This window comes from Coptis chinensis, chromosome 3, assembly GCF_015680905.1.
Source record: "Coptis chinensis isolate HL-2020 chromosome 3, ASM1568090v1, whole genome shotgun sequence".
NCBI classification, from domain to species: domain Eukaryota; kingdom Viridiplantae; phylum Streptophyta; class Magnoliopsida; order Ranunculales; family Ranunculaceae; genus Coptis; species Coptis chinensis.
The window spans coordinates 118,295,663-118,307,719 of NC_141458.1; the positions used below are offsets into that span (position 1 = coordinate 118,295,663).

Below are 12,057 nucleotides of genomic sequence, written 5' to 3' on the forward strand. Positions count from 1 at the left end.
ATAAACTGTTGGGCTTATAGATAATGGGCAATTGGGATGGCCTTGCGGTTGGGCTTATAAATTGAGTTGTTGCACCGAATATTTTGTGCCTAAAATGCATGACGCTTCTTGCGGTTAAGCGCAAGTTAAGTTATCGAGAATGGCAGAGAGGCGTGTCGAGGTCTTGCGAGCCGTAGGCACGGGCATACCCTAGTATCTAACAAAATAGATAAGTGTAGGGCCCAAAAGGCCCCATCCAATGGTAGGTAATTATTCTCACAAAATATGACTTGGCAGATCCAAGTGTTTGGAGGGTTTATGCAATTTTATTAACTGCAATCAATACTATGAGATCTATCTAAAAATCAGTCAAAAGTCAACAATTGCGGGTTTATAAACTGTTGAGCTAGCCCAAAAACTGTTGGCCTTCCAAATTTGACACGGTACTGCACAATTAGCTGACCCAATTGATATTATATTATGAATCAATTGAGTTTATGGATAATGGGCAATTAGGCCGTCCTGGCGCAAAATATTTAGTATATCACAATCTTTTTCTTTTTCTACAAAAATTCAATTTGTTTGACAATTTTTAATATTGCCAAAAAATAATTGCAAAAACTTTACATTTATTGACCGTTAGATATTTTTTCAAAAGTGGACAACAACTTTTATATAAGTTAGAGGATATTAAACGAGCTGAATTTTTGTATATATGTTATTTATGGTTAGTAGATCGTATCCACAAAACATTATGTTTTTAATCATTTTGTAGGTGAAATTATGAGTTGTTTTAAATTTGGTACTTAGAGCATCTCTAGGTGGTAGTATAACCTATCATTTTCTTCATATTTGAAGAAAAAATTCGGAATTTATCGAAATTCCATCTCTAGGTGGCCTTATTCATTGTCGCATCACCTGCTTGTTCGCATTCTTGTTCGCAAATTTGGCAATTTGGATGCGGATGCGGAGCGACAATAGTAATGTCGCGCACCAGTACAAATGGCGCTCCAAGTTTTTTTTGACTTTGACCGGGCGCGTGCCACTACTAATGTCGTGCAAGTTTTTTTTTTTTTTTACTTTTTCAATTTGATGCGACAGTGGGAATGTCGCGTGAGTTTTTTTTTTTTTAACTTGGGGGCGACAGTGGTAATGTCGCGCGTGGTAAGGCCTATAATTGCATTTGCGGTCGATATTTGCGACCACCTAGAGTTGGTCAAAATTTGCGACCATATTCTTCAAAAAAAATATTCAAATTTGAAGAGTATACTACCACCACCTAGAGATGCTCTTAATTTGGTACTTATTTTAAGGTAATTTTAGGAGCGGGACCGTGTGTATCCATAATTCAAGTCTAAAAAACTATCCATAATTTAATTATATATCAATGAAAACTGAATAACAAAACATATACTTATTGAATAAATCAATACAACGGTTAATCCCTATCCTTTTAATCGTTGGGATGATAAGATCTTAAAAAATAAATAAACTTTTCTTAAAACATATTATACTGGTCACGGGTTGATGATCCGACCCATTAGACCTGATAACTAATTAGGTCTAGTGACAGGTTACTCGTGTTAATATATATGGCCCTAACCCAATGATATGACGGGTTTGGTGGGTTACCCAAAAATATTTTTTCCCAATTCAAACCCACTAATTTTGTATTGGATTCGTGTGGGATTAGCGGGTTGTGTACAAAACTACCACATGGACACAAATTCATGTCTTTGCTACAAAATCTTCTACTCTAGACACGTGGCCGAGCCCAAAGCATATCCTCCTTTTTTTAACAAGCCTAATTTCAAAGTTCTTATATCTTTAGGTGAGACACACGTGTATTAGGATCCAAGAGAGATTTCATGTATGCATTATTAATATGAGATAGCTTAATACCAGAATAATCATAAGCATCCGCATCCAAGTGAGAAAAAATCATAAACATACTACCAATGTTCTCATAATTTGTATTAAAAGGTATTGGTTGACTTATACCGATACGAAATCCATAAATCATGGTGAAGTCTAGTAGTGTGAACCCCAACTCCGCACAAGGAAAATAAAATGTATAAGTTGTATTCCACTATCTTTCTACTAAAGCAATGACCATTGCCCAATCAGCCTTCTCATAATTTACATCAACCAAAATACCCAAAGATGTACACAAAATACTATATCTAATATGTACAAATTCATCCAAACTCTTAAGAACATTCCACCACTCTCTAACACTAAGTAAAACCGATCTAACTCGATAGTCAATAACTTGCTTATATTATGAAAAAAAAATAATGCATATATAAGATAAATAATTAATTGATCAAACTCAACTAATTAATGCATAATATTCAAAATATTTAACCAAAACTAATTAATTATCTAAAAATTAGTCACTACACTCGACACGTGTTTTGTATCACGTGTAGAAGACACAACTTGCATATCAAATGTTTAATCGGGATTAAATTGCCAATTGAAGTTGTTCAATTGATACTCAAGTACATAGGGATGTTTACCAGTCGGCGCGACATCCTTGGTTTCTTCTCCCCCACCGTCTTTTACTTCCTCGGCTTCTTCTACTTCTACCTCTACATCATCGCCAATATCATTTGTGTACTGTCAATACTTATCACCATCACTGTCGAAAGGTTGAAAAGGATCCATATAAAATTTCAAAAGTTTAGGTAGGTATTTGTTTTTTTTAAAAATAAGAATAGAGTTTATGAATTGAGATAAAAATAAAAAATGAATGAACTCGCGATTTTGGTCATGTATATCGTGGTGTTTCAAACACCCCGCGGTTTCTGAAAAAACGTATGGGCTTGGGCTTCTAAGGTGGGTTTCAGTGACACAGTTTATCCAAAACTGCGTGAGTTATACAAGCGGTTTATTCAAAACCGCATCATTTGATGTTAACTATTTGATATCGCTCTTAAAGTTTGTTGGTGGTTTTTTGGTTCGGTACAAACATTTAAGTGTTTTCTTGGTTTCTCTCCTAAAAATGCTCTTACACGTTTACTTAGCACGATTCATCGAGTAAACACAATTCATCGCCCTAATTTTTGCCTTATACTTCATAATCTTTACAGTACATGGTGGTGTACTGTCATAAATTTTTATCAGTTTCTGTTTAATTTCTTACAAACTGTAGTGAAATAAATTGAGATTTAAAAATAGCTGAGTTTAACACTCCACTACACATTACAAATGCAAAAAATTGGCCGAGACAACAGTGCTTTTCAGAGAGAAATGTCGCAACGAAATCAAGCTTAAAAAGAACTGATGCAGGTTCCATTAAAGAAACTGTAAAATTATACATTGTTTGCTTCTCTGGCCGAAATCCTCTACATTTGCCACGGCAGCTACATCTATACTAAATAGAACTGCGAATAGAGATGCTCCCGTATCTTGTAATACTCTTCAGTGAGTGGGCCTTCAATAACCACTTGTTGAGTACCCTGATCACGAATAACGAATCAGCAGCATAAATCATGTTAAATTTTTGCCATTCAAACCTTCATAATATATACAGCAATAATAAATATTGTCTGAATAGACTGATGAATCACCTTCTGGGTTGCATCTCCAATCTTCCGCAGCGTAACGAACTCCCCACATCGCAGGGCACCGCCAGAGAATTCAACCTAACAAGTCATATAAATAGCACATACAACATTACGCTCATGCATCTGATATTATGAAATTAAACAAGTCTACTGGCCAACTGCATGCTCATTTGAAAGAAAACAGTCCTAACTAAATTAAGACAATTGTAACTGAAAAAGGATTATCATGTACCGGAATTCCCTTGCTTGCAAGAAACTGCTTGAAATCTGCCAATTTTAAATCACCAACAAAAACAGATTTATGCGGAGGAGGTGGGGTGGATATAGGGAGAACAGACAACATGTCATTTTCCGTCTTTCCAGCTTCCGCATCAACCCAAGCTATCTCATAATCCCCAAGCTGTAGAGAACACCACTGATCAGATGGGTACCAAAATACAAAAAAACTTCACATGGAAATGTATTTTCCTGACTACCAATTACCTTTGGAATGTTCCGAAGATACTACCTACCTAAACAGTAATTATTTCCTTTTATTTTTTGCTTGCCACATGCGATTTCACTGTTTTTCAGCTACACCATATGGCCCCCTAAATTTTGAAGAAATCCCTATCATAGGGCCCCCGTGAGCTTTTTTTTTACCAAAGGTATGTATTGTACCAATCTACCTGTGTGATTTCTGTTTTAAGTATTTACTCAGAGGTGGGTGCAGTTTGTGTCAGATACGAGAGTGTATATTGAGGATGGGAGGTTAGCTGGCAATCTTAACTCCCTTCATGCAAACTTCAAGATTTAAGTGCATGGTGTGGTGTTGAATCAACACCCTGATCAATAGTCACAAAATATATTTCAACTCCTACTACAAGCTGCTATACTAGACTTTCACAGATGAGACATATAAAATAGCACAGTTATGATGCTTGCCTTCTTGAAAAGTACATTGCTCATCAGCCGCTCTGAAAGTTGCACCTGTAATTAAGGTACCAAACAAGAAGGAAAAGAAGTGAACAGGAGTTATAAAGTATTACCAACACACACTCAATCATTTTTACTACCTTGTAAGCACATAAATCTGAGGTGACATCAATTGTTTCTTCAATCTGGGGAGCATACACATGGGGACAGACATGTCTTGTACAGTGTTGCTTCAAATGCTCAGTTGCCTCAGCTGATCCATGCACCAGAACCTTACATTAAAAGGGTGGGTAGACTGTAAAGTTTGTTTCTACTGTTGAAGGGTTCCAACCGAAACAATTAATTGACAAAAATACTTAATGGATTAAAAGAATCCATACGAGCTTGAGTGGAGCCACATGTGCCAGAACTGATTTCATTGAACGGCCATCAGAACGACCTTCAAAATCCATGTAAACCAACGAACACTTGACTTGCACCTACACCAAGCAATAACATGGAATTCATAACGTGATTCTAGAGTGTATGATATCTTAAACATGATAGCGCTCAGTACATCACTGAAGGTATGAACTTACAGTTAATTCATTTGAAACAACTTTTGAAGGTTTTGAATCGAGTAAAAGATTAGCTGAGTTCTCATCAAGTTTGCCATCCAGATCGACCTGAAGATAAAAGGTAAAATTTAGATATATGCTAATAAATTGGATAAGATTAGCCAAACAGGCATGCTAAACTGAAACCAAAAACATTCATCTTATTTTAAATCTTGTAGACGTTTAATGTTTTCCTGAACAAGCATGCTCAACTGAACAAATCTGTGTTGAATGTTTTCCTGCTTTAGACATTTCTGTGAACAATTGGATTCGTACTTTCCACTTAAGGTAGGTAAGATCAAGAATATAAAGGTGTCCGAACAACTGCAAAAAGGTACTGTCATGAGAACTTCGAAGCCCAAATCCAAAGACACAACTTGACACTACATGTGAGTATGTGACCTTCTCAGTAGAGGAGAACTTGTCTTCAAAGATCCTACCAATTGTCCTCCAGTCTCCAGTCTCCAGCTGAAATAGCCGACATAACATATGAACTAGCATCTTCTGAAAGGGCTTGCCAATCGGAGATAACTTGTATTGCCACGAGTTGGTGCTCCAACAGAAAGCAAGAAGTAGTGTTTTATGCACGCCTGTCAATGGGCTGGGATGGGCCGGGATCGGTCCGAAGCCCGCGACTGACATACACCTTAGATTTCAGAGGTCAATAAAATTTTGGCACTATACATTCTGGGAAATAGCTTATTGAGTTAGTTCCAGACAGATCCCTGTCCGGATCCGTAGATTCCCTGTCCAAAGATGCTTGAGGTGGTAGTACTGTTTAAATTTGTTTATGCACTTAGATATATTATTTGGGAGAATTTTATGTGTGTGAGATCTTGATGGTATGGTGGTTGACTGGCCTTTTGTCTAACTCTCTTTACCCTTTTCCCCTCTGACTCTACACGCTACATTTGAAGCTTGGAAAACACACACTTATGGCGTTTGCTGCCTGATTAATGTCACACATAAAGAGGGATCCCTCTTCCTTTACTTTTCATCAAGTAGACATGGGTTTGAACCCAACCAACTACAATTGTTTCTTAGATCTAAAAAATGGTATTGTACTATTGTTTCATCATTTTAATGATATTGTGCTTGAGCCGGGCTCCTACCTCCTCCTCTCCAAACGGACTTAGGTCCGGCTTGGAGCCTTCGATCCCCCTAATGAAGTAATGAGACGTCTGGTGTAGCCAGGCTTGGACTTGCATATATGGTCCGGCTCAAATCTGGGCTCATTGACAGCCCTGATCTTATGGTAATATCCAATGTTCTACTGAATCTAAAGTTAACCAGGGAGAAAAAATCACAAATACCTTTTAAAGCTATTTTATTATCTTATTAAAATCACAAAGGTTTTTATAAAGCAAAAGAATCATTAAAAATAATATTCATAGAGGAAAAGAAGAAGGGACTAATCAATGTACTAATTGATGAACAGTTGCAAATGCACCATACACTTAAATTCCCATAGTGATATATAAATTAACACTACTCCTGGAATTTCCATAAATTTCTGAGGCTGACATAGACTGAATGTAAGGATTATATAAACTAATCAAAAGCACACAAGAGGTGCGAAAGAGCAATGTAATGCTAAATTTTGCACAAAAGATACAAGAGCAAATACTATGCAAATGTAAATGGTAAAGAAACTTACATGCATGGATGATTGATCCATGTCTTCTTCCTTAATAACATAATCATCCGGATTAATAACCTCGCCAAAATCATCCCATTCAGAGGAGTTCTCGAAAAAGGGAAACATTGGAGCAACACTAGTAGACGGAGGAACAAAACCATCAATAAGGGTATCCCGATGACCACCACTATGTGGTCCAGTCACTGCAAGATAAACACAGAGGTGCTAAAGTCTACACTTTTACAGTACAAAATCACATACACAAAAATCATACTTCTACTTCCTAACTAATAGTGAGTCTAAGACTATACATGAGCAGATGTCCTCACAGGGTGAATTAGTGGATATTACAGAATCTTCCTTTAGACACATTAGAAAGCACAAGAAAACTCCTTACAGAAACAAAACGCAATAAATATATATAAGCTATGTTGACAAAACATAATATATGATGATGGGTTCTTGTGCCCTTTAGTAAACTTTGTAAACAAATGCTGCGATCCTGTATTATATGTGTGATAACAAGGAAAAGCCTCAACTTGAGGCACAAATAAGGCAGTGCCTAGTGAAGTTGCTCAACTGGTATGTAAGTTAGTAATTCAGTCTAGTGGTAATCTGTCTTCGGACATAGTTGCATATCAAGTCTCATTTTTTTCCCCATGAAAATTATCCAAATCGGAAAATCGTAGAGTAAACTAGAATGCTTTAGACCATATCTGTGCCTTCTTGCCAATTTGACTTTTTTTAACAATTGCAATGAGTTATACTATAGTCATTTATATATCAATGAGGAACCAAGGTGATCAATCTTTCAACCACTGAACACATTCAAAAATACAAGGGAAAAAAATAAAGATGGAATGGGCAGAGATAGCCCACATATAAAAGGAACTTCCAGATAACCAACTTAAGTCTAAAGTTGTAATATAAATTTACCATCTGATGAAGCATGAGCATTGTTTGAATCAACAACCATTGGATCACCCAAATTAGCATCAGATCCATGGGATGCTTTTAAATCCTCCTCTTTGGTAAGACTAGCTTTAACAGCTTCCTCCTTTATTCTATTTTGTTCTTCTTCATAAGCTCTTAACTCTTCCCCTACCAAAGGAACCCTCTTGCGCATAGTTACTTTTACAGCTTTTGGGGGTGGGTCTGCCTGAAGCATGCGAGCTAACGTGCCAAACTGCAGTAGTAGTTAATGAAAAAGGTTCCAAAATGGATATTGTTTTATCAAAGGCTGCCAAGTATAGAGCTACATAGATGAAATAAAAACAAGTCATGGAAATACAAAGGAAACGGACATGTTAAAACAATTAATAGAGGATTAAACAATATCATCTTCATCTAATTACCTACACGCATGTACTTTGCGACGCAATAAAATATTTTTATCATATTAGGTTTTTACATATATAAATGAAGTTCTGCTCAAGTTGTCAGGGAACACTTTCAACTAAAAATTAGTATTTTTCAATGAAAAAAAGCACACAGTAACAAAACAAACTACCCGATTTCTGTTTCAGAACACGCATGGAAGCACATGCGTAAGCACACCCACAGTTGCCCCGCTCAAAATTGAATAGATTGAAGAATAAAAGGACGACAAAAATATTTCAATCATTCAGCAGCATAACGTTATATGATTAAAATAATTCAAAAAATGTATTGTCCCATTTGCTTCCTATGAGCAACAATATGCAAAAAAGCAGCTGCATACATAATCTCTCGACATCATGAAATAGTGCACAAGAATCAGATGCATAACTGGATAGGTAGTTCAAATTATTATACCTGCCCTCTTTCTGTAAAAAACACAAGGTTCTTCATATCAGTTGCCCATTCAACAAATAGATCATGAGAGAACCCATACTCCAAACTGGCCATGGATACTAGAACAATCTGAATATTTCATAAAATTAACTCAGTCCAATAAAACCAACTTATGAGATGTACATTTTTTTAATAAAATATAGGGATGCTCACTTTTGGACCATCTGGCACATTCTCAAGATCATTCTTGTTGAGTAGTAGACTTACATGCCTAACATTTTCAACAAAAGAGATGTTAGCGATTATTGATGAAAAATAAATTTACTAACATAATGATAATATGGTTGCAAGTCAGATATCCAGTATCTTGTTTGGTAACTGATTTTACACTTTATTGGACAAGGATTTCAATTTTATTCAAGTACATATAGCAAAGTCAGTATCCATCAGATATACATTCACAATTTCACATCCCTAAATGAAAACAGTTCAACAACAGAAATTTTGCTTTTGTTGAGATAAAGAAGGGTCCTTCTATGATGAGTGCTTCCAGTTCAATATGGAGGAAAGACATTGATGCACGTTAAGGTGGCAATAGAAATGAAAGACATTTAATATGATTTTCTGTCTCCTAGTAATACCATAAAGGGGTGATAAAGATAAAAGTCGCTTACTTAAGAAGAAAAGCATTGTCGCGTGTGTGTTCAAAGGATTTTGCTATTGAATCACTCATCCACTCTAGGAAACTTTTGACATAATCTATTGTGCTTGACGCAACATATGTGAGAAAGAAGATGGGGTAGGACAGATGATTTTGTACCCAGAGCTGCAATTCAAATAAAATTGTATTAGAATGTATGGAAAGGAAGAGCACAATTAACACTAGAATGCTGCGGGACCTGTTCCAATATCAATAAAATTTCCAAGACTCGTCCAGCAGTATCAACAGGAACTAGTACATTTCCATCGCCCCTCAGGGTCCTCAATATCGTATCTAGAAGAAATTTATAACTTGTATTAGCAATAGCAACACAAAAGAATACTACTCTCATTTGGCTCTTGGAAAATAAACTCAGATGTCAATTTAGATCAGGTAAAGAGGACTACGAATGCAACCTTTCATATATTATAAAGAAACTAATGATGGCACACACACGAGAATACATGATAAACTAACCGGTCCTTCAAATCTTTCGACCAATTGAACAGCAGAATACATAAGAATTAACAATAAATGGAGGGGTACATAAATGACATTTAACAATGCAAATTAGAATACCTTCAAATTTTTTATCCCTTTGGCGCGTTGGAAGTTGATTGTTTAATGCATTATAAGCATCTGTTATCAAAACAGCAGGACGCACAAAAGATTCTAAAACAGTACCATTCAAGTGCCTGATAATCACAACAGAAATAAGTAATTTTATTAAATGATGCCCTTCTTTTACAGCATGCATACAGAAGTGCACACATACATATGACTGTGTGACTGTGTGAGTGTCAGACAGAGTTTTAGTAGACTGCAATTAGGAGGGCTCATATAACCTTTCTTTCCGATGGTTAAAATCAACAGCATATATCACATCCTCCCCATCCTTGGTGATCTTCCAAACAGTGCCTCCTAATAGATGCCCGGCCACATGAGGAGCAATAACGATTCCCTCTCCTTTTCCTGCCATAGTTGTAAGTGGTTAGCACCAAAGAATATAAAAAAAAAAAAAAAAAAAAGAGGAACAAATATGGAGGAATACTAGCATCGAGAAGTCTACATAAAAAACTGAATCCCATTCAGAGTGAACTATCTCTAAGAGGTGGTGCAATATGCAAAAGCCCACTACCATTAGCAGAGATGGTTTACCAACAGGACTCTATGTCGCCCAAGCCAGACAACAACCTCCCCGCGCACTAACAACTAATGCTTTCCAACCCAGGAAAATCTAAAGAAAGGACAAGGAAAATGCTTACCAGGCAGGTGATAGTTCTGAGAATACGTCAATCTGGTAATAGTTTGGAAAGCAGTATCAATATCATCCAGCGTAAACAAGTCAAAGTCTGAAACTTGCTGTAAAAGGAGAAAAAATGATGAGAAAAATGTAACCACATTAAGTTTAACACCTAGTGCATCGAACAGGTAAATAAACTGGTAAGGAAATGATTTTTTTTTTCGATAAAGGGTGAGGGCAATGGTCTGGTCTCAACCACGAGCACAGTTACGTCAACCCCTGTGGAACAAAATGAGATGAAACTAACCCATTTCAATCTACATTACACCTCCCACAAGGACAATGATGCAAGTATGCCAAATACAGGCTAGGTAGTTAAAAGCACAGACACTAACTAAGCGCTGTGGTGATCCTAGGGAGAACAAACGCCTAAGCGTCACAAGGTGCTAGGGGTGAGCCAAGAGCCTATGCAACAGGCCTAGGCACGCTTTGACTGCATAGAACACAACTATTGTGCATGGTATCTGTTATTGATACATTTGGCGGACGGAATGAGAAATGACTACTGATATAGAATATGTATTTAAAATCTCTAAAGTGCAAAGAGCAGAAAAATAAAATTCACCTTTCGCGAAAGATAGTGATCATACATAGTTAAGAGGCCTAATCTGTAAACAGGTTCTGTCGCATAAACTGGAGCAGATAGCCCCAGCTGTTTCATAGCATAAGGCAAAGCACCTAGATGAATTGTATCTGAATGTGAGAGCAAAACAGCATCTATTGTCGAAGAAACTCTGCATATTCGGGCAATTCACTTGAGAAAAAATTAATTGAACAAACCCTAATGGCCCCACCATAAACATACTTAAAAATATTGTTCTAATAGAAAGTGTTTTAAACTATGAATTTTTGGCAACAAGAAATGAAAAAGAGGAATTGAAGAAGTACCTGGAAAGGGGTTGAAGTAGATTAGGGTCAAATAGATCGTTCCATCCACAATCTACAAGGATGTTGAAGCCGTCGATAGAGAGAAGATAACAAAGAGGGTTCTCATTATACACTCCAGATAATGGTGTTACCTGAACTGAAGTTCCCATTCTCTTTTCTCTTTGGTTTGCTGAGTTGTGGGAGTGTGGAGAGAAGGAGGGTTTTGGGCGGGTTTTCCAGTTTGCAAAGAGGTTTTGGTCCTGCTTGGCTGCCGTGGATAGGGTTAAGCCCATTGTTGACTGAGATTTTACTGCAACTCGAGCGGGTTGGTGTGTCACGTCTTGGCCCGTATAAGGCAACTAAAGCCCAGCTCTGCTACAAATTTTATTATGTTTAGAGCATTTCCAATACAGGCACCTCCAATGGTTCAAAATTTTTGCCCAATGCAAAAGTGAATATGAAAGTGACTATTTTTTCAAGTCAAAACGAGGGTGAAACTTTCAATCGAGATAGTGGCTGAGTTGTGAACTTCGGACGGGATGTTGGATTCCGTCTCGTGTGTGTGTGTGTGTTTTTTTTTTTAAATTGGTTTTTTTTTTCCGGATGGGATGTTGGATTCCGTCTCGTGTGTTTTCAATTTTTGTGCGTTTTTTTTTAAACTTCAAACGGGATGTTTCATTCCGTCTGACGCGTTTTTTCGATTTTTATATTCA

The 12,057-nt window shown here is 36.8% G+C and overlaps 1 protein-coding gene across 1 annotated transcript; it reads right to left on the reverse strand.

The window, feature by feature from the left end:
- Positions 1 to 3,119: 3,119 nt before the first annotated feature.
- Positions 3,120 to 11,694, reverse strand: CPSF100 (cleavage and polyadenylation specificity factor 100). The gene is made up of 18 exons (XM_086596683.1): positions 11,366 to 11,694; positions 11,043 to 11,211; positions 10,440 to 10,536; positions 10,020 to 10,146; positions 9,754 to 9,869; positions 9,374 to 9,468; positions 9,149 to 9,300; positions 8,688 to 8,745; positions 8,496 to 8,603; positions 7,638 to 7,887; positions 6,720 to 6,904; positions 5,045 to 5,131; positions 4,847 to 4,945; positions 4,607 to 4,738; positions 4,476 to 4,520; positions 3,784 to 3,951; positions 3,555 to 3,629; positions 3,120 to 3,443 (listed from the first exon to the last, which is right to left on the reverse strand). The coding sequence occupies exons 1-18, from the start codon at positions 11,635 to 11,637 to the stop codon at positions 3,354 to 3,356; spliced, it is 2,325 nt and encodes a 774-aa protein (XP_086452809.1). The 5' UTR covers positions 11,638 to 11,694; the 3' UTR covers positions 3,120 to 3,353.
- Between the last annotated feature and the right edge of the window lie 363 nt (positions 11,695 to 12,057).

Bases quoted from the DNA above. Each gene is read 5' to 3' on its own strand.
- CPSF100 (XM_086596683.1), bottom strand. From the start codon at position 11,637: ATGGGCTTAACCCTATCCACGGCAGCCAAGCAGGACCAAAACCTCTTT. The intron at 9,870-10,019 runs GTTATATGAGCC...TGTGATTATCAG, and splicing joins TTTAACCATCGGAAAGAAAG to GCACTTGAATGGTACTGTTT. The intron at 4,946-5,044 runs GTAAGTTCATAC...TGCTTGGTGTAG, and splicing joins TTGTTTCAAATGAATTAACT to GTGCAAGTCAAGTGTTCGTT.